The sequence below is a fragment of the Nicotiana tabacum genome, chromosome 18 (genome assembly GCF_000715075.1).
Source record: "Nicotiana tabacum cultivar K326 chromosome 18, ASM71507v2, whole genome shotgun sequence".
NCBI lineage: Eukaryota > Viridiplantae > Streptophyta > Magnoliopsida > Solanales > Solanaceae > Nicotiana > Nicotiana tabacum.
Window position 1 is genome coordinate 145,105,139 of NC_134097.1, and position 20,494 is coordinate 145,125,632.

General features: G+C 36.8%; 2 protein-coding genes across 6 annotated transcripts; one reads left to right on the plus strand and one right to left on the minus strand.

The window, feature by feature from the left end:
- The first annotated feature begins 4,510 nt into the window (after positions 1-4,510).
- On the plus strand, positions 4,511-8,952 carry LOC107821402 (chaperonin-like RbcX protein 2, chloroplastic). Of its 2 annotated transcripts, XM_075237397.1 has the most exons (6): positions 4,511-4,585; positions 5,090-5,273; positions 7,938-8,029; positions 8,247-8,304; positions 8,480-8,545; positions 8,639-8,952. In XM_075237397.1, the coding sequence occupies exons 1-6, from the start codon at positions 4,542-4,544 to the stop codon at positions 8,759-8,761; spliced, it is 567 nt and encodes a 188-aa protein (XP_075093498.1). In that variant the 5' UTR covers positions 4,511-4,541; the 3' UTR covers positions 8,762-8,952. The 2 variants fall into 2 exon arrangements, with proteins under 2 accessions (XP_075093498.1, XP_016503320.1); XM_016647834.2 differs by lacking the exon at positions 4,511-4,585 and having other exon boundaries at positions 4,654-5,273.
- Positions 8,953-12,347: 3,395 nt separating this feature from the next.
- LOC107821401 (uncharacterized) lies at positions 12,348-20,017 on the minus strand. 4 transcript variants are annotated; one of them, XR_012702367.1, is made up of 9 exons: positions 19,447-20,017; positions 18,217-18,933; positions 16,666-16,761; positions 16,499-16,582; positions 15,238-15,472; positions 14,990-15,150; positions 13,771-14,049; positions 13,511-13,688; positions 12,348-12,769 (listed from the first exon to the last, which is right to left on the minus strand). XR_012702367.1 is itself a non-coding variant. In XM_075237399.1 (8 exons), the coding sequence occupies exons 1-8, from the start codon at positions 19,831-19,833 to the stop codon at positions 13,632-13,634; spliced, it is 2,010 nt and encodes a 669-aa protein (XP_075093500.1). In that variant the 5' UTR covers positions 19,834-19,948; the 3' UTR covers positions 13,294-13,631. The 4 variants fall into 4 exon arrangements, 2 of the variants coding, with proteins under 2 accessions (XP_075093500.1, XP_075093499.1); XR_012702368.1 differs by having other exon boundaries at positions 13,777-14,049; positions 19,447-19,948; XM_075237399.1 differs by lacking the exon at positions 12,348-12,769 and having other exon boundaries at positions 13,294-13,688; positions 13,777-14,049; positions 19,447-19,948.
- Between the last annotated feature and the right edge of the window lie 477 nt (positions 20,018-20,494).

Genomic DNA, 20,494 nt, shown 5'->3' on the forward strand with positions numbered 1-20,494 from the left:
GCTGTGATTGGCTCGGTCCAGGCCTGCTGGACTCACCATCTGTGAGAGAATAGAAGACCGAAGTTTAGAATTGTGATAACAAAAATCTCGCACGACAAGGAAATCAAATGAAGTGGAATTTTCCTAACAGTTACATAGCCTCTCGTAGATTAGTACAGACGTCTCTGTACCGATCCGCGAGACTCTAATAAACCAGCTTGTAATTCATGACTTCTATGAATAAAACTGCGGAATGACATAATTTAAGATGCCGCTCGGTATATACAATTATAACTTTCAAACTGAACAACTTCCCAAAACCCGAAAACCCATGAATCACAAGCTATGGATACTATATTGTGTTCTAACTCCAAAATGTCTAAATCAAAATAAGTACAGAAGGGCTAAAAGCCTAAAACTGTAAAAGAGAATGGAAAGGGACTCCTCGGTCTGCAGACATGACAGATATACCTCGAAGTCTCTAGAGAATCGCCTCACCTCAAGGGTAGTAGGGCTGAGTCGAAGTACCCGGATCTGCACATGAAAAACATGTGCAGGAAATGGCATGAGTACACCACAGCGGTACCTAGTAAGTGCCAAGCCTAACCTCGATCGAGTAGTGACGAAGAAGGTCAGGGCCCTACCGGTCATGAACAATAATATATAAGGAAAGAAACAATATTTAAAGTAATACATGATAATAAGAGTAACACAACTGCAACAGAGGGAAAAGTAATCACAAAATAAAAATGCAGCTCAATACAGAAATAACAACCGAGGATCTCCCAGGATACCGTCCTGTAGTCCCAAATATAAATATCTAGTGGATCTCCCGGGATACCGTCCCATAGTCCAACTCATAGTGAGCGGGGATTTACCAGAATCCCGATCCGTAGTCCCAAATGTAAATACCCAGTACTGGGGGAATCTACCAGTTGCAATCCCGTAGTTCCAATATGAAAGTGCAGGGGGATCTCCCGAAATACAAATCTGTAGTCCCAAAGTAAACATGTAGGGGGATTTCCCTGGATACCGTCCCGTAGTCCCAAAGTAAACACACAACAGCAACACGAAAAATATTCAATTCAGTCCAAATTACATACCAAGGTAAACGGGTATTTCTAACCTAGCATGCTGCATAGAATTCAAAGTTTGAGCAAGTAAGGCAATTAGGTCAATTAGACATGCTCAGCAGGATTAAATTGCAGGTAGCATAAACATGAAAGAAAACCTAGTTATAATTCTTAATGAAAATAGGATTTTCAATAATTAACACATGTACGCACTCATCACCTCACATACAAGGCATTTCATATATCATCAATACCAAAATCCAAAGGGGAGTTCCCCCACGCAAGGTTAGGCAAGCCACTTACCTCGAACCCGCTCAATCAACTCAATACCACGTTCTTGCCATGAGTATCCGACTCCAAATGGCCCAAATTTATTCAAAGTAATTGCATAATGTAAATATAACTTCAAGTAACTAATTCAACCAATTAATTCTAAGCTAATACGCGAAATTAGGAAAAATGACCAAAATGCCCTGGAGCCCACGTCTCGGAATCGGGTAAAATTTATAAAAATCCTTATACTCTCACGAGTTTATTGGTACCAAAATTATTCCAATCCGACATCAAAAGCTAGATCAAAACCCCAAAATTAGGCCTAAGAACTTTTTTCCACTTTTCCTCAATTTTCATCCCAAATCCAAAATTAAATAACAAAACTAACATTAGATTATAGGAATATAACTAGAAAGGGATTAGGAATCGTTACCCACTGATTTTTTCTTCAAAATCCTCCCAAAATCGCCCTCACCCGAGCTCCAAATCGATTTTCTTACTTTTGATTTCAAACCCTCGAAATATCTTATTTCTGCCGAGCAAATCCGCTTCTGCGGCCGTGGGACCGCACCTGTGGAACTAAAATCGCATATGTGATAATTCATTAAACAACAACTTTCTGCACCTGCGATCTACTTTGCGCAGATGCGGTGCCGCTTCTGCGATGCCTGGGCCGCATCTGCGGCCAATCCTAAAATGTCTCAGACCGCACCTACGGTCCTCCAAGTGCATATGCGGTGTCGCACCTGTGGTCACATTCATGCAGGTGCGGTTAAGACAGGTTCAACCAAACTCCAAATTTTCCTAAGTCCAATTCAGCTTCCGTGAAGCACCCGAAACTCACCCGAGGTCACCGGGACCTCAATCAAACATGCCAACAAATCCTAAAACATCATACGAACTTATTCCAACTCTCGAATCACATCAAACAATGCTAAAACCACAAATCACTCTCCAATCCAAGCTTAAAGATTTCCAAAACTTCCAAATTCCGCTTTCGATCAAAAAGTCTATCAGACCTCGTCCGAATGACTTGAAATTTTGCACACACATTCTAAATTACACAGCGGACCTACTTCAACTTCCGAAATTCCATTTCGACCCCGATATCAAAATCTCACTATCAAACCGGAAACTTCAAAAATTCAACTTTCAGCATTTCAAGCCTAAATAAGCTACAGACCTCCAAAACACAATTCGAACACATTCCTAAACCCGAAATCACCCAATAGAGCTAACGGGACCAACGGAATTCCATTCTGATGTCATCTTCACACTGTTCCGACTATGGTCCAAATTCTAAAATTTAAACTATCTTTTAGGGGCTAAGTGTCCCAAAACTCTCCGAAACTCCAAATAAATCTTCCCGGTAACTCACAATAGCAGAAACAAACACGGGGAATGCAGTTAATAGGGGATCGGGGCGTTAGTTCTTAAAACGACCAGCCGGATCGTTACAGTTATAAATGCTTCTCATTAAGGGTAAAATGGGTAAATTATAGAGTTTAAAGTTGAATTATTTCCAAATTCAGAAATGTGTCATTTATTTTCGAATAGACTAAAAAAGAAAGTACCTCATCTAATTTGAAACGGAGGGAGTACATACATACAAAATACACTTTTTCTTCAGATCTGTATCTGGCTTTTCTCCCACGAACCAAGGAGAATCCGAATATTCAAAAGCTCATCAATCACTTATCATGGTCAGGAGGAATACCAAAGAATCTCGTCTTTTTTTAGTTACCTCACTTGCATTTATTTACATAAATGCCATTATATATCAATTATTACTATTTAATGTTATTCCCTTTGTTCTTGGATCATTGAATATTGTTCACTATTGCGCATTTATTGTTATTTGAACGATACTCACGATATTTTGCTATGAAATCAGTTAAATAATCTTTTGGGTATTAATATTGGCTAAGATTAACTCTATTCTATTAGATAATATAATTGTTTAAACCTAGATCTAAATTTTGGGTCAAACAATATACTTAAGTTGTATCGACTCATATATTGATATCCAGAGACGAATTTAGAATTAAAAGTTTATGATTCTTATAACGATTTTAAGATAATATAACAATAATAATGATTTCACAATCAAATACTTATAGATATATACAATAATAATGCATTAATTAATATATCTACATGATTTGGATAAAAGATATTGAGTTCCTACGAATCCATAAGTTATCGGGTAAATCTACCTATAACAATATCAATAATACGTACATTTTACTATCAGTAATGTATTTGTGCAGTATTGTTTACTAATACTAGTCAGACCTCTCTATAACAACATCCCTCTATAACAGTCATTCATTATAAAAGCCTAATTTTTCTCAGAATCGATTTTTATGTTATATTTTACCTCTCTATAACAACATTCTGCCTATAACAACAACAACCATCCTTATGACAATACACTCTTTGTAAAATTACCCCTCTATAATAGCCATGCAGATTTTCTAAGATTATTACTAATAACAATTCTAAATATTTAAGCAAATATTTTATAACTTTAATGTACAACTTATAATAGCTATATATATTATCTTAAGGATAGCAGTATGTTCCATGAACATATGCACATCAAATATTTTTATAACTAAAGATCTACAAATGATATATATTGCATTAGAAAAATGCCAAAAGATACTTAAGAGATCTATTTATAGTTTTTGAAGATATGCATATTATTCTTTTTTTATTTGAAGAAGTACACATATAATCTATTCGTATTTTTTAATTGTGTGCCTTAGAGTTTAAATATTTGTGCGTTTAGTTAAAAAAAATTTAATAATGTATTATATTTCTTAAGCATTTAATTCGTGAAATATTTATATCTTTTGAGATTAATAATGTATTAATGTTTTATATATAATATTATAAAAGAAAATAATTAGTTTTTGGATAATGTTTGTCTATAACAACCAAATGTTGTTGTAATGTATAATATTCATTTACTATAAAAATCAAAAAATTTCAGAACAAACATAAAGTTATAGAGAAGTTTCACGGTACTTTCGATATTGGTATTCTATTATATTTTGACACCTTTGTTTTCTCTCTACTTTCCCCACAAGTAACAATTTTTTTCCCCCACAAGTAACATGCACGCCTGTTGGAAGTCCTAAAAAAAATTGAACACGTTAGTTATTTATAGTAGTTAAAATCTAGTCGTTGGTCCTTACACGTGGCTAAAAAATGCCAACCATTTGGAACCAAACCGTCCAACTGTGTGTAGGAAGGTGAACCAAGAAAGCTAAACACACCTTCTCTTTGAATCTCTTGATCCTTACGTTGAATCATCTTATGTGGTTGGAACAATTTGGACCTCAAAACTTTTTTCAATTCTGATAAATAAACATTTTCAAGGAAAAATTCTACTCTTTTACTTTCCTTTTGCTTGTCCAAATAAAAATACCTCAACTTCTTGATTTTTCCCCCTCACTTTGCACCTAGTTGTCTTCTTATCTAAGTGCATGAACTTGTGAATTTACTTGCCAAGTTCCAATTTTTTTGGAACCCCATTTCATTTTTCCATTTGTTTTCATTTGGGTATCTTTTAATTTTCTTGAATTATTATTTGGTTTTGAAATCTTGGTTAAAATGGTGGGGGCATTGTCTGTTGTGGGTTCATCTATGGTGGATTCACATTCTAGTCCTTGTTTGTGTTTGGATGCTTTGCCTACTTGTAACAAATTGAGTGTTGGGGATTCAGTTTTATATAAGAATTCTTCATCAATTGGTAGGAAACAATTGCCACGTTTGGGATCAATGGAATTGAGCAGTTCTTTTGTAGATTTGAGGTTTTCAGCAAAAGCATTTAAGGGTAATTACAAGAATTTAAAGAAGGAGAAAAAGAGTAGGAGGAATCTTGTGGTTGTCAGTGATTTAGGTGGACAGTATGAATATGGCTTTGATGATATCAAAACGGTGAGCAAGCTCTAACATTTCTAGTTTATTTTGAAATTAGAGGATTTATATAATTGTCTCCGATTAGTTTGAGACTGAGACGTAGTTGTTGTTTAAATATGGTTATGAGACTTATGTTTATTAGAACATTTTGTTCTGCACTCGTTTGTTCAAAGGAAACACGCATAACTTGTGAAATTTGTAGGTATGATTGGTCACAAAAATGTTGAGTATATATTGGAATTAAACGGTAGCTATATTACACTCTTTCCTCAATGATACAAAATGCATTTACACCACCATCTTATTGAAACAAACACCAAAATGTGGTTAGATGTTGAAACTACATATAAACGGTACTTGTAGTCGGGGGCGGAGCTACATGCCCTATAGGGGGTTCAATTGAATCTCCTTCCCGGAAAATTATACTGCATTGAGGTAATAAGATCTTCTTATGAATCCCATAGACAGTTTGATACAAGGGAATCTTCAAGTGTAGTGGTAAACATGGCTCTAATTTTACTTTAGGTTGTAGGTCTAAATACTAGTTGTGGCACTGTTTAACACTTTTTTTGAATTTACTTATCAGAATGCCTGCCTTTGTCGCTTTTTGTAGTTAGGTTCTTCTAGGAATTGAATACCATTATTGATTCCGAGTAGGGGGAAGGAGCAGTAAAGTAATGAGAAACTCATTGTTTGACTTCCTTTAGGTGGAGTTTTGGTAATTAACCTCTGGTGTTTGGTATAATCCCAAGGGGATGAAAATGTATATGGTTCCTACTTTCCTTCCAACTCTTGAGGGGTTAAAAAAGGGGAGATGGACGAACATTGAAACCGCCCAATCTTACTTGTGCTCTTCGATCGCTTTCTTTGTGAAAGGGAAGAAGACCCGAAGCATCCTCTTTGTTTTCCCTTCTCCCACTTTTCCTCTTTTCACCCCAACCAAATGTAGCATTCAGAGAGGAGTGCAGTGGTTTATTGGCTGTTTGAATTTTTTTTGCTTGCGAGTTTTAAGTTATTTTTCTCTTCTGATCTTTCTTTTGTGGTGAACATGAACTGTTTGAATTGTTTGTTGTGTTAATAATGTTTGCATTGTATCAAAGATTTGAAGCAGATGTGCCATAATACAGTCTATCGTAGTATCACCTGCTCTTTCGCATCGTTTTAACGTGGTAGGCTGTTGTGATACTTACTAGCTGATGACAAGATTGATAGTTCTTGGGAAGTTGTAATTTTGGATTTGGTAATGTAAGCTTCTCCTAAACCGTGCTTCTGAATAAACAATGGTTAGAATGATAATCTGATAAAGAGTTCTAGCAAATACTTCATCTTCTACTAAAGATATAACTCTTCGATTTGAAGATTTTATAAATGTGTGGTTTTCCTTTTAGAAAGGATATGAACACTCTCACCCAACGAAAAAGTAAAAAAAACTGAGAGCGGCCTAACTTTCTTTCTATTAAGCTTCCCTGCAACTAAACAAATAGGGGTAGGCTGCTTGTTTTCTGCTTTAGCTTAGCCCTTCAGTCAATTTAGCTAACAAGGACCGAGTAACTGACTTAACCAAAAAAATTTCCTCCTCAATCACTGTTAGTTTTTGACTAAAATTCAGTCTACTCATGAGTTAAAGTGGGTATTTTAGCTAGGCTAATAAACCCATACGCCTTTTATGATTTAAATATTATGTTAAACTTGATCCACATGTTGCTTAACAACACAGTAAGCTACTCATGTTAAATGTCATGTAAAATAAGTACCAAATGCATTTCTTCTTGGAAGTCATTAGTTCTGAATCATTAATCAAGTTGAGAGTTGAATTTCAAGAAAAGGACTATGTTCTTTCGAGAGTTTTTATGAGTACGGAAAATGAGACTAGTCTGAAATCCCTTCACAATTACAAATCCCAATAACCTTTGGTAATGCCTTTTTACTTACTTCAGATACTAGTTAATTTTTCTGGAAAAACAAAATGTGGCTAGCTACCTAAAATGCAGCTCAATATTTCTGTCTCTGGTATCATGAATTGCTCATTACCTTGCTAATTCCATCTTCCCCTATGATATCCAGGAGAACAGCAATATGATCATGGTTGAATATATTCTCCCTCTCTCTGTTGTCTTTTTTTCCAGTAACAGTGTTTTCAGCTTTGAATCTTTGTGTACCTTCTCCACTTAAATCCCAGGCTTGGTTCCTAAGTAGGAAATTCAAACTTGTGACGTACACCTACCACACTTCCCTAGCTGTACTACCTTTTTACATTGACCCAATGCCCAGGTAGCAGTTGAATATACTTTCTCTTTGAATAGTTATGTAGAGATTTGCATATAAGACAGTACTAGGAGATAGAGAAAGTTGCACGGTCATGCGATGATAAACTCTTTCGATTATGTTCCTCTAAATGGTATGTTACACTTGGATCAACCTTGTGAGGACAGAATTCGAACTTTTTATTCTTCTCAGACTGATACTATTGTTAGTTCAAGGGCTATTTCTTTCTGAATCTCTAGCTGTATCTGTTTAACTGCCAAAAATTTTTGTTATATCAAGGAGAATCTCTGGCATAAGGAATTAGTCGGTTGATTTTTGGGATATACCTTCCAAATATGACATAATCCTTGTTTGATTCTGAAGTATTCTCATATTTTGCTGCTTAACAAGATCTGAAACACTTGCATTTTTCTGCAGCAAATTCTTAACTACTTCACATTTAAAGCAGTGAGGACTATTTTGAACCAGCTTAATGAAATGGACTCTCCACAATATCAATGGTTCAATGAGTAAGTACATATTTTCCTCTCGAAAGTATCTTTTTAATGAATAAGAGTGTGTCCTATGGTCTACTGGTTCTCAGATTATCAAACAGAAATGCCTAAATCTAGAGTTATTTCACTTGGTCTTGATATTTTACGGCTAAAGAGAGCAGTAATCACTGCAGTACTGATGTCAATCGTTTGAGCTTGTTCACTTTGTTTCTTGACTATCTGTTTTCAACAGTTATGTTACAGTAAATAAGCTTAGGGATGGGAAGCGTTTTATTCGCAACCTTGCTAAGGTAAGTCTTCTTGACCTCCATTTATGTACATCAAGTGTCTTAATTTAAGTAACTATGGACTTTGCATCTTTGAAATGACCTCCGAGCTCTTGACAAAGCTTTTGAAAAGAGAAAAGAAATCACTCTCACAAGAAAAAGAAAGTGAGCTGACAACTTCTTACGATATTCTTGACAGGAGAAGCAAGAACTCGCTGAAAAAGTGATGGTAACACGGCTCAGTCTGTATGCGAAATGGATAAAAGTAAGAACTAAAACGCTTTTGCTTCAGAACTTTTGGACATGGAACTGTCATACTTATTTGTTTTATTTTATTTTTGCCGCTGATCCATTGTAGAAATGTGATCACGAGGAGATCTACAACCGAATATCTGATCAGAATGTGGAAGTGATGCGTGAGCGGCTCATGGAAACTGTGATTTGGCCATCAGATGACACGAACTCGGAGAGAGTTGGGTGAAAGAAACTCGTTGTGCACTGTTGATTTCACTTCACTTTTCTCTTTCAGATTCTATTAACTTCTCACTGAAATTTGCAGCAAATTAGTTTATGTTGTATTCTTCCGAGATCACCGGGATTCTTGAACTTAAGCTGTATATAAAAGGGATTTTGTATTTCATATTCAGTATATCAAGAAGGGAAGCCTTGGTGTAGCCAGTAAAGTTGATGCCATGTGACCAGGAGGTCACGAGTTCAAGCCGTGGGAAACAGCCTCTTACAGAAATGCAGGGGTAAGGCTGCGTACAAATAGACCCTTGTGGTCCGGCCCTTTCCCGACCCCGCACATAGCGAGAGCTTAGTGCACTGGGCTGCCTTTTTTTTTTTTTTTTTTTTTTTTTTTTTTTTTTTTTATAATTCAAGATTAGTTGACTTCTTTTGGAAATGATAGATCAGCCTGGAGTCTTAGAAATTGCAGTTTCTTTGTTGCACTGCAATTCCCAACTTATATTCTGTAGTCTTTTCTCTGGAAGATGTTAATGTAAAAATACATTCCCGAAAATTTTCTCTCTTCCTGACTTCTTTGCTATTGGAATTTGAGTTTCTTCTATTGTGAAAACTGAAATTACAATCATGACAAACTTGAACTGAATTGGCTAATGATTATTATAGTGTCCCTTTTTCTTTCTCCGTACTGTAGTGATTATGCATGGTTGCTTTAAGTTGAGGGTCTATCGAATACAACGCATGTCCCTTTGATTACCGTAATGCTAATAGTATCTTCATTCTTCGCCAATATTAATATCGTCCTTCATTAGCTTTAGCAAAAATTGGAAGTAACATTTTTTATGAAACAATGGGAAGAAACTTATTGGTTCTCTTCTGAGAATTTCTTAAATTTTCTCACATGTATATGTTAAATGATTAATTTCCTAATGTAGTTCATGTATTTCTTCATCTACACATCAACAATATAGAGAGACCCAGTGATACTTCTTTTCAAAAACATTTCCTTCTTGTGGGGGAAAGGAGTGGCCACTAAACTAACGATTATAATAAGGATCTGTCATATACAGTGAAAATATAAAATTTTCTTTACACTATCAAGTGTAATTTAACTTATTGTAGCAGGGTTAATTACCATGCTTTTCAAGTTAAAAATTAATGCCTATAATAGAGTCGCCTTATAAATAACTTGATTATGCAAATATTCTTGTACATAGACCCTAAACTCTTTTGATCCGCGACGATGGATGTCCCAGCCGTTGAAAGAGTCGGTCGAAAGAGTACTGCCTTAGAAAGGGTAAATCCTGTGTCTGATTAAGACATTATACCAATAGATAGGAATGGATGCAATAACAACAACGGACAAGGCCGTGGAGCCTGGGCAGGATAAGATATAGGCGACGTTACACCTACCTTGGGGCACAGAGGATGTTTCCGATAGTCCAATAAAGAGGAATGAATGATGATATAGAATATAAATTTACTTACCATGTTGACAGAATGAAAAATAGGTAAGAGATACTTTGTAAATTTATGCTCAAGAAATGAACGAGGAGTGACTGAATTGATCGAACATGTAGCTTTGTCGAGGACAAACGAGCACCTTGTTATAGAATGCTGTAGCATTTTTTAGGACGCAGAAAAGAGAACTAAGGCAACTAAAACCGAGAACAAGAATCAGAGGCAACTCCAAAAGCATATATAGGTTACGTAACATGATACTAATTTCGATTCATATGTAGGTTTTTTCCGGAGAGGTGCCATGATGGATGTTATTTGCTGATGACATAGGCTGGAGGTTTGGAGGCAGGCCCTGGAGTCTAAGAGTTTCAAATCGAGCAGAACCAAGACGGAATACTTGGAATGCAAGTTCAACAACGTTATCCAAGAAGCGGACATGAAGGTGAAGCTTGATACACAAGTTATCCTCAAGAGAGGTAGTTTTAAGTACCTTGGATCATAATAAAAGGTAACGAGGAGATTGATGAGGATGTCACACATCGTATCAGAGCTGGATGGATGAAGTGGAGGCTCGTTTCCGGTGTCTTGTGTGATAAAAATGTGCCGCTGAAACTTAAAAGGTAAGTTCTACAAGGTTGTAGTTAGACTGACTATGTCGTATGGCACAGAGTGTTGACTGGTCAAGAACACTCATGTCCAGAAGATAAAAGTAGCTGAGATAGCATGTTAAGATGGATGTGCGGACATACCATGTTGGATAAGATTATGAATGAAGTTATTCGGGATAACGTGGGAGTGGCTTCTGTGGAGGAAAAGATGCAGGAGGCGAGGTTGAGATGGTTCAGACATGTTAGGAGGAGAAGTATAGAAACCCCAGTCAGAAGGTGCAAGAGGTTTACCTCAACGAGTATTAGGAGGGGTGGAGGTAAGCCTAAAAAGTCTAGGGCGAGGTTATTAGGCGGGACATGACGCAATTGGAGTTGACCGAGGACATTGCCCTAAATAGGAGGGTATGAAGGTCGATGATTAAAGCAGAAGGCTAGTAGGTAGTCGAGTTTATCTCTTTGTCTTTCCTAGTTCGCTAGCATTGGTGTTAGTACAATATCCGTTTAGTCATAGATTGCTATTATTACCTAGAATTTAAATGCTTTCTTGGCTTCTATATTCTTATCTTATTGTTATTCCTTCTTGTTGCCATTACTTTTGTTATCCGTTCTCCAGCCAAGGGTTTATCGGAAACAGCCTCCGTCCTTCTAGGGTAAGGGTAAGGCTACGTACATCTCACCCTCCCCAGACCCACTTGTGGGAAAATACGGGCTTCTTGTTGTATGTAGGTTTTTTAAGGCACCAGAAACAAACTCCACGATCAGATAAACAGAAGAAACTTCAAAATAAGCAGATATGAGGGACATAATGCCACTGGAGGGGCAATTGAATCAAGAGTAACATCTCGTGGTAGAAAGCGAAAAAGAGAACTCTGGTTCATGTAATCAGTTTCAACCTGTCTGTAGTGTAGGACAGACAAACTAGTAATCTCATTAAAAAACCTAAAAGCTATGGACATAAACTCCATGAAGAGTAAACATATGTTCAAACAAGAAATGATAATTCTAGATGGTCTAAATCTTGGAGAGAAAACTATAGATAATACTAAGACAAAACTATGCTTGTTGTCGGAGTTGCAATGAGATGCCAACTGCCCATAGGGCTGCTCATTGCTTGGCTCGAGCGATAAGAGGCCGGCCTTGGGAAGGACCCTGTTTACATGGACTACCCAAGCCTAAAGTTGGCCCGAGCCCATCACCACACATTTCATCACCACATATATTTGTACTTCATGCATAAGAGCTCAATTCAACTATAAGAGATGCTGATTGCTGAGTACAGAGCAATCTAAAATAGCCATGTCAACCAGACACTTCTGCTTTCCGGATTGTAAGCATTCAGCAAAGGGAGTAGCTGAGGTCAATTCTCCAAAAATATGAGAAGGCTCATGGCTAAATGCTAATAATGCGTCAAGTTTCAGAAATCAGCCATCATCTTCAGTACAAACACTCGAGCCAAGATAAAAAGGTGAAGTGGAATCTAATTTTCAACTCGACAGTGGATTTCAATACTATATACCTTGTGCTATAGGTAGATCAAGGAAAAAAATTCTCTTAACATTAGAATAAAATATATGGACCAGTGGCAGGATAGAAAGTACCGCTTCTCAGCAAAATCGGTAAATAGATATTAACACAATCCCTCGTGTTTAAGCAGCCTAAATACTAAAACTAAAACCCCTAAAATGGAAAAAAGAGAGGAGGGCACAATAATGACACCTAATTATTTATCCCCAGCACCAGACCCCACAACGGGAAATGAAAGGGCTTATAGGGGGGTACAGATAACAGGTGCAACAATCATAAACAATATTACACTTGGAAAAAAAAGATACAAAATTGCGGCTGGGGCACAGAATGATACAGTTGAATATGGCCTGATAGGCCACACAATCAATAATCGAGCAACTCCAAGCAAAAGCCTTGAATTTGAAAAATGCTGGAGTGAAAGCTTAAACCTGCAACAAGAAGTGAGGTTGAAGCAGAAGCAAATTTGGCCAGTCTCTGGTCACTTTCTAGTAGGTTAAACTAAACATATCTCCGACAAAGATTAAAAACCTACAAACCATGTCTACCACTCAGAACGAGGGGGTGGGTTTTGTTGGTCAATTAGCTTTCCTGGATAAGACCCCTTGCTAAGACAGATTTAATAAAATTACATGCAAACCCTACTATTTCTTGCATATCTGAAATTTGATGAGTTAATCAACGGTATTTACGGTATGTTTTTGGGCTAGACAATGTATTGACTTTGAAGATTTAAGCAGGGAGATACAAATTTGAATGGTCTTCTTTCTTTTCCTTGTGATTCTCAAGAAAGAAAATATGTTAGTTCCAACTTGACTAAATATATGGTCAAGAATAAGGATCTATATTATTTATAACCATTCTCGTATTACTAACAATCACATTTTGCCATGCCAAGACAGCATCTTTTCACACTCCCCTCAGAATTCTCGATTAAAATTTAAACATATCTAATGCATTTGAAGGCTTTCATAAACTTCCATTTACTGAGAAAGGGGGAGGTTCGTTAACAGTTTCTATCAAGTGCTTTGCAGAACCATAGAGCCCCATGAGGTATGTATAGTACTCATTGTTTATGGAAAACCAGATCTCTATGCCTATTTATAAAGTTACAGAGATGTTCCTACGACTTAATTAATCATAAATTTAAGTCGGCCTTGATGAATGCATACCATGTTCTCCTTGGTCCCAAAGGTTGCAGACATGGCATTATATAAAACATGTTGAAGCCCAAGCATCATTCTGCACCAGAATCTTTCGCCAACCACTGAATTAAGGATAAAAATATAATAGTCATGTAGAACCATCACCAGAAGTCATTGATTGCCCTAGAGCTGTCCTCGCTCTAAGCTGCACAAAGAGTTCAAACAAAATTTAATTGACAAGCAAACGAATAATCTAAACATAGTTTAATCCGAATAATTGCATTGACCTTTACATCAAGGCAAGGATCATTGACCATATTTTTCAACTGGGAAACTATGCCGGCATTCCGTAGTTTCATCACCCAGCCAGATGCACCAGAACTGCTTGGAGAAGTAAGGTTCACTAGAGTCCAAACTGCAGCTGTACGTAACCGGCTATCATCACTATGTAAAAACTTGAACATAATTGATTCAGAATCATTAGCTAACGGTGGAAAGAGCTCTTGCATAACGGCTTCCTTGTGCACTTCATTTCCAGATGCCACATTTGTAAAGACGTACATACCCTAGAGAGAGAGAGAGAGAGAGAGAGAGAGAGATGTTCAGAACCCATAATTAATTGGACATTATTCGCAAAGCATCAGTTAAGTAATCTGTTGATAAAGAAAACTAGCAATGGAACTATCAGAAAAGAAAACTAGCATTGTTACCTGTGCAAGCAGAATTGAGAAATAAAACATTTGTTGCTTGAAATGCCTAATCTTCTTCTTCCATAAAGAAAGTACTATGTGTGAAGTTCATTCTCACACACAAAATAAGCAATTTGTTGCTATTTTTGGTGACTATTTTACAGCATTATATTCAACCAAAGATGATCTGACAGCAAGCAATGGTAGAGATTGTAATTTTGCATCAAGAGATACATGCCAAGGTGCGTGAAGACCAAATCAACCTTAATCTATAACTTGATGCAATTACTGCTATTTCAAAGCCAGTTCATCCACAATTACAACATTTCTCTAGCAAACACACATCTGCACTTGGGCAACCAAGCTTTTGGAAGCACGATTATCTTAAATTCTTCGCCTATAAGGCAACATAAAAATTGTACAGTCCCCGGTATGGATTTATGCACATTAGCACAACTTTTGCTCATCACCAAAAGGAAAAAAACTATTTAGCCACCTAAAGATATCACCTCCACCATAGTGATATCTATTTTATTTTATACTACATAAGGAACAGATCTTTTTGCCAGTATCGCCATCACAACCAGATACACATTTAATATCGGCCTCCCCAAGTATTCACATAATAATCAAATCATTACAGTTCATCATCTGCACAAACAATTATGCAAATCTTTCTTATAAAAAAACAATTGTGAAAATCTGGCAGAATGACCAGAAAAATTTTCAGCAGCTTGCTTAGAACCTTTACTTCCAGTCGTCAAGCATACATTTAAGGATTGAGTCATCTACATTTACAAAGAGCAGAAGTTTTTACCTGAATGAGGACTTGAGCTTTTGAAGCACTCTGCAGTTGCTGTCCCACAGCATGCAGCAGAAGAGCGTCCTCAGCAAAGATGTGCTGGATAGAATCTAGAGGCCCATCAACAAGATTACGAACCAAAGCTAGAGCTTGCTCTTGAACAGAAGCCTCAGGATCTGCAACCCAAAAGTGTTAACTTCTAATGAAGATCTCTCTGTACAACCATAAATTTGCCAGTTAACAGATAATAGCAGAAAAATTACCACAGATCAGGCTTCTCAGAGTCAACTGTGTGAGCTCTGATAGAATTTCCTCTTTACACTTGTTGTTCACAAGGAATATCAGGTTCCTTAAAGCACACACGGCTTTTACCCTAATAGTTGAATCCATTGACTTCGAAAGCTGAACAAGCTGCTTCACACCTCCACATTGCATAAACATTGTCTTATGCGCCAAGAAATCAACCACTATGTTGCTGATGGCATCAAGGGCAGAAACCTGCTAGTAGAGGATTGAAGAACATATTATGAAATTCTCAATAGCTCAACCTAAGAAAGATTAGGGCCACTAGTGCAAAAGATCTTTTCAAGTCATCAGATGCAGCATCTCTTCGAACAGTTGAAACAAAAACAATGAAAAAGGTGCATGTATATAACATCTTACAATAATATTAGTAAACATGGCTTTCATAGATCCTCTAAAGTATTAACTGAATACAATTGACAACTCTCTTCAAAATTTTAAGGAGCACACTTCAGCTTAGCCTGTGACAAAGTTGGCATTGAGTTGCAAATTAAATGCTTTAAACACCACTTTACAAGTGTTATCGTGGTGCCCGAGAGAATATTCTAACTAATTGTGAGTTTCTTGCGTGTCTTACTCACATGTAGCACTCCTATGTTAACTGGTCTAAAAAAGAGGAAGAAAAACTCCCCCACCCCATCCCACCTTCCCAATCCTGCAAGCAAGGACTTGGAGGGTGCGAGTTGTTAATATTCTATTACTACAACAAAAACACACGTTCCAATCCCAAACTAGCTTGAATCAACTACATATATCTTTTATATTCATTCCGCTCCATTTGGATCACTTCATTCTAGTAATCAGGACAAACTGGGGTTCCTCTAAAACTAGATATTCTCCAAATCTCACACTTAACCCCACACTAACATACAAATCTGCAATCAAACTTAAAGAACTCGTCGTGATCACAGGTCCTCAACTACTAAACATTATAATAACTAATTAGTATGACCTATTAGTCACTAAAACCAAGAACATTATATAATTAACATTGCTGTCATAAGGTCAAAATCTCCTAAGCTTCACTTTACTAATGCACCAATGCCCATCCCAGACTAACATGAACATACAATTTCAAACCAATCAACACAACTTCTATGAGGATAATGCTCAACGACATATAGGACATGAAAGCCAGCAGCCTTGCATCAGTGATGGTGCCAAAGTTTGCAAAAACAGATTCATAGGAGAACACAAGCAAAAAAAAAAAAAAACAATTACCTGGACACAGGTCAAATCATCAACTAAAAGCCGAACCAAGGGAACAACAAAGCTTTCATTCATAAATAGACCTGCACTAAGATTCTGAGAAGTAGTTTGTCAGCAAAGATCATTACATGAATAGCCATTAATAAGAATTAATTTTGGCTATTATTACTATCACAAACCTTGACTGAGCGAGAAACATTTTTCAAGCATATACATGCTGCAGCACGCACTTCACCACTGTCATGACTCAGGGCATCACCTACAAGCTTCATAGCCTGCATCAATAAATAGAAGTAACTATCAAAAATTTGGTGCATGTCCTCCACATCACTCGAAGGTTCCTAAACAGAAAGGCCTCCAGACTTATTTATGACACACTTATATCAGCATGCCTCAGTCATTAACACAACTAAACATAGTATCAAACATCTTCAGCATGTTCTGCTTGTTAAAGCACTGTCTGGTTCTCCATTAATGTGTCTGCTGTTTTTTTTCCTAACAAAACTTCTAGCAACCTCAACTGTTAATGCAACTAAGTTTAATTTGGACACATGCTGATTGATGAGCATGTTTCATCTGCAGCAGCATATCCTAGTTCTCAACCATGTTTGTCTGCTAGTCAATTCCAGTCTAGTATTTGATGACAAAGATGTTTCTGCTTTGACTTGAGGTGATGTTGCTGAGGGAAGTGAAGTGACAGGGACTTGTATGGTTTGAGCCAAAATTCAAGCTCCAATAAATAGAGTAAGGAATAGCAACTTCTACGTCATCAAAACAGACTCTAGTAGATAAAGAATATGAAAATGGAGGAAGACGGCAAATACAATTATAAGATATTGATGGATATGATCAATCTTGAGGAGGAAGAGGATTAATTCCTATTGCTTTTGTTGTGTTATGACTTAGTTTTTGTGCATTAATTCGCATTTATCCTCCTTTTAACATAAAAAATACATTGGTGACCTTGGTCTGCATTGACTCTATGCTTATATTATTTACTCGACTTTGTAAGTTAATATAAGTTGTTATTTAATGGTATGAAAATTTATTTTGTGCATGACGGTAATTCTTCTGTGTATTTTTGCAAAAATATGCACTTCACTTCAATGAGGTGTGCACTTCCTTTCTCGCTTGAAGTCCGGTTACTTTGCGCTTTTTGCATCTCAAAACACTCCTTTATTGTTCTCCCTTGTACCAAAACCAGGCTCATCGTTTAACTTCAGCTATCTACAAAGAATATTTTATACAAGACTGATGATTCAAGCTCAAATTCAGTCCATAGTTTCAATTAACTGCCAAGCTTATGAGACGAGCTCAAGCCTATCATATATGCATTCAAGCATACAACTTGAGCTCAAATCTAACCAACACTTCAATTCAAGTTAAATGATTTGAGCAAAGTGAAACAGTTAAGGATTCAGCTACATTTGATTCAGTTGCAGCTCTAAGTACAAAAAATGAAATGAAATTTATGCCACTTACTTTTACAAGATGTAGAATTAACATACTCATTTCAACTGAATCTATCAGCATTTATCATTTAAAAGCTTAATTCTAGATTCAGCTCAGTGGATTAATATCCATTACTTTCTTTATCTACGAAGTCGGGAACAGGCAAACAAGGCCCAAGTGCAGAAATCAGAATTAAATTTTTTCCCTTGCAGCCTCACTGCCACACAATGACAATATACACGACAAAACAAGTCTTTATGCATTGTGAAGCAACTGACCTCTAATGACAGAAGCCGATCCCTGCACCGTTCCAATCTGGAGCACATGTTAGCCAAAGCAATAAGTATACCCTCTAAACGTCTCGACTGTAATGGACCTCTTCGCAGGTGGTTGACAAGCTTATCAATAACATTTGCCTCGAATGCTAATAATTGCAAATCCTCCTTTTCTGCAATTAAACTAGACAAGGCAAAAGGAGCTTCGGCTCCAACATGATCATCCTCAAGAAGCTCAAGTAGTATTAATATCAATTTTGTTTTGATTCGTAAACTTTGAAGGCAAGAGGGAGCAGAGTTCTTTATGACAATCAAGCATATGCAAGCAAGCAATCTTGTCCGGGCACTTTTATCCTTGGTCAATTCAGTAATAGTCTCCAATGCTCCTCCATTTTCAGGCTCCGTGAACTTTGAAACGACGTCAGGATTTCCCTTAAGGATAGTGGCAACAGACTCTAGACTAGCATCTGTTTGAGTTACAGACCCTCCAAGCATGTAAGTGAGTTTCTTTAAAACACCAGAATCGCTTAATGCCTTCTGCTCCAAACTTGTCTGGCAAGAATGTGTAATGATACTTGCACCAAGTCCAGTCACATTCTCATTTTCACTATTCAATAGCGACCAGATGAATGTCATATTATTCCCCTGCAGAAAATCATACCTTGGGGCTAACTTTGACTGATAAATAAACTTACGGGAACGAGCAGCAGCATCCACCACCTGCATCAGATCTCAGTAAGGCCAATCATGAAATATACTCGTGAAAAAATGATTATGGGACATATCAGTCAAAAGGTAAGGCCTCGTCTGAAGAACAGTAAAACAACTACTTCATCTACTCTTCCCCTTAACTACTTTCAACTTATTTTAAACTGATTAGCCACATAAGTAATGTAAAACCAAGCAAAGAGGGAAAAGAAAATATAAAGAATCAAACTTACCTTGTTCTATTATAAATTTTCTGTTCAGATTCTAAAATCTAACGAAGGAATCTATTTCACCTAAGTTTTTAAAGATTTTAATCTGAAAATTAGATGTAAGCGCGAAAAAGGCTGAAAATTCGAAATTAAGATTTAACTCTGGTACTACAAACAGAAGAATTAGGCAAATATAAAAATTTAAAAATCTAGCATTAAATGTTGAAAGAAATTATACAACTAATAATTTGCTTCATAATAGAGCCAAAACGCAAACAAAAAAGAGTAAAAGAGCAACAAAAAAATGGAAATTTACCTTATCATTAGGATAAGAAATAAGGCGAAGAAGAAGAGGAAAAGCACCGGCATCTAAAACAGCTTTAACGCCGTCATCAAAGCCACACGCAAAGCTACCGATAGCAGCAGCCGATTGAATAATAAGCGAATCGTTAAGTTCCACGATATCACCGGCACATGCAGAACCAGCCGTACCGGCGGCGGAAGAGAGGATAGTGGTAATTAAAGGAACGGCACCGAGTTTGAGGAAACAAAGCTTCTTCGTACGGTTACCGATGATTTGATTTTTGAGGTCGCGAAGGGCTTTGAGCTTTGTATCGGTGGAGGAAGAGCTCAATTTTCCGATTAGATCCTCGCGACGGCTGTGAGTCGGAGGCGGCGGCGCCGATGATGCTGAGGCCGGCATGGTTGAGGACAAATCGGGAATTTCATATGCGGATGCGACCAACCGATTGTGCAAAAGAGAAAGTGAGAAAGGAGAACTGGGGAACAAATAGTGTGTGTTTGTGCGTGTGATATTTTAGTCATTTATTTTCAAAATTTTAATCCATTTTAGTTACTGTTAAGTTATTAGAAATATGAAATAGTAGGACTTTTCAATATTACAATAAAACACTTTGATTGTAGTGAGGAGGCATGATAAGGAAAAATATTTTGCAAATAAGTGATAATTCGATAGGAAATACTTATGGGATTCATACTAGGGATGAAAACTATGTCTAACCCTAGTCATTGGTGAATTCACAGTGGTGGGTCTCCAATGCAAAAGGTGGTGGCGAATCATAACATACCAAAAAAGTTAAATTATAACTCCGTAAAATAAAATTTTTATAGTACCAAACAATTATATATAGATTGACTTCTAAAGATTTAGATCATTAATCTTACGGCATACAAACAATTATTCCATAACAAATGTCTGATCGGTGAAAACGAAACATATTAAAGTATGATAAAGTTTTCTGAAAATATTTGTGAATCTTCCAATTTTGTAATTTTTACACTGAAACAACTTAAATCGCGGAGTCGTATTTAATCAATATTCCATCACGGACCAAACTTTTTTC

Excerpts from the sequence above, each read along its gene's own strand:
- LOC107821402 (XM_016647834.2), top strand. The coding sequence starts at position 4,947 with ATGGTGGGGGCATTGTCTGTTGTGGGTTCATCTATGGTGGATTCACAT. Across the intron at positions 8,030-8,246 it reads CAATATCAATGGTTCAATGA|TTATGTTACAGTAAATAAGC; the intron begins GTAAGTACATAT and ends TGTTTTCAACAG. Across the intron at positions 8,546-8,638 it reads TGTATGCGAAATGGATAAAA|AAATGTGATCACGAGGAGAT; the intron begins GTAAGAACTAAA and ends GATCCATTGTAG.
- LOC107821401 (XM_075237398.1), bottom strand. The coding sequence starts at position 19,833 with ATGCCGGCCTCAGCATCATCGGCGCCGCCGCCTCCGACTCACAGCCGT. Across the intron at positions 16,762-18,216 it reads ATCGGCTTCTGTCATTAGAG|GCTATGAAGCTTGTAGGTGA; the intron begins GTCAGTTGCTTC and ends TTATTGATGCAG. Across the intron at positions 15,151-15,237 it reads TCTGAGAAGCCTGATCTGTG|ATCCTGAGGCTTCTGTTCAA; the intron begins GTAATTTTTCTG and ends TTTGGGTTGCAG.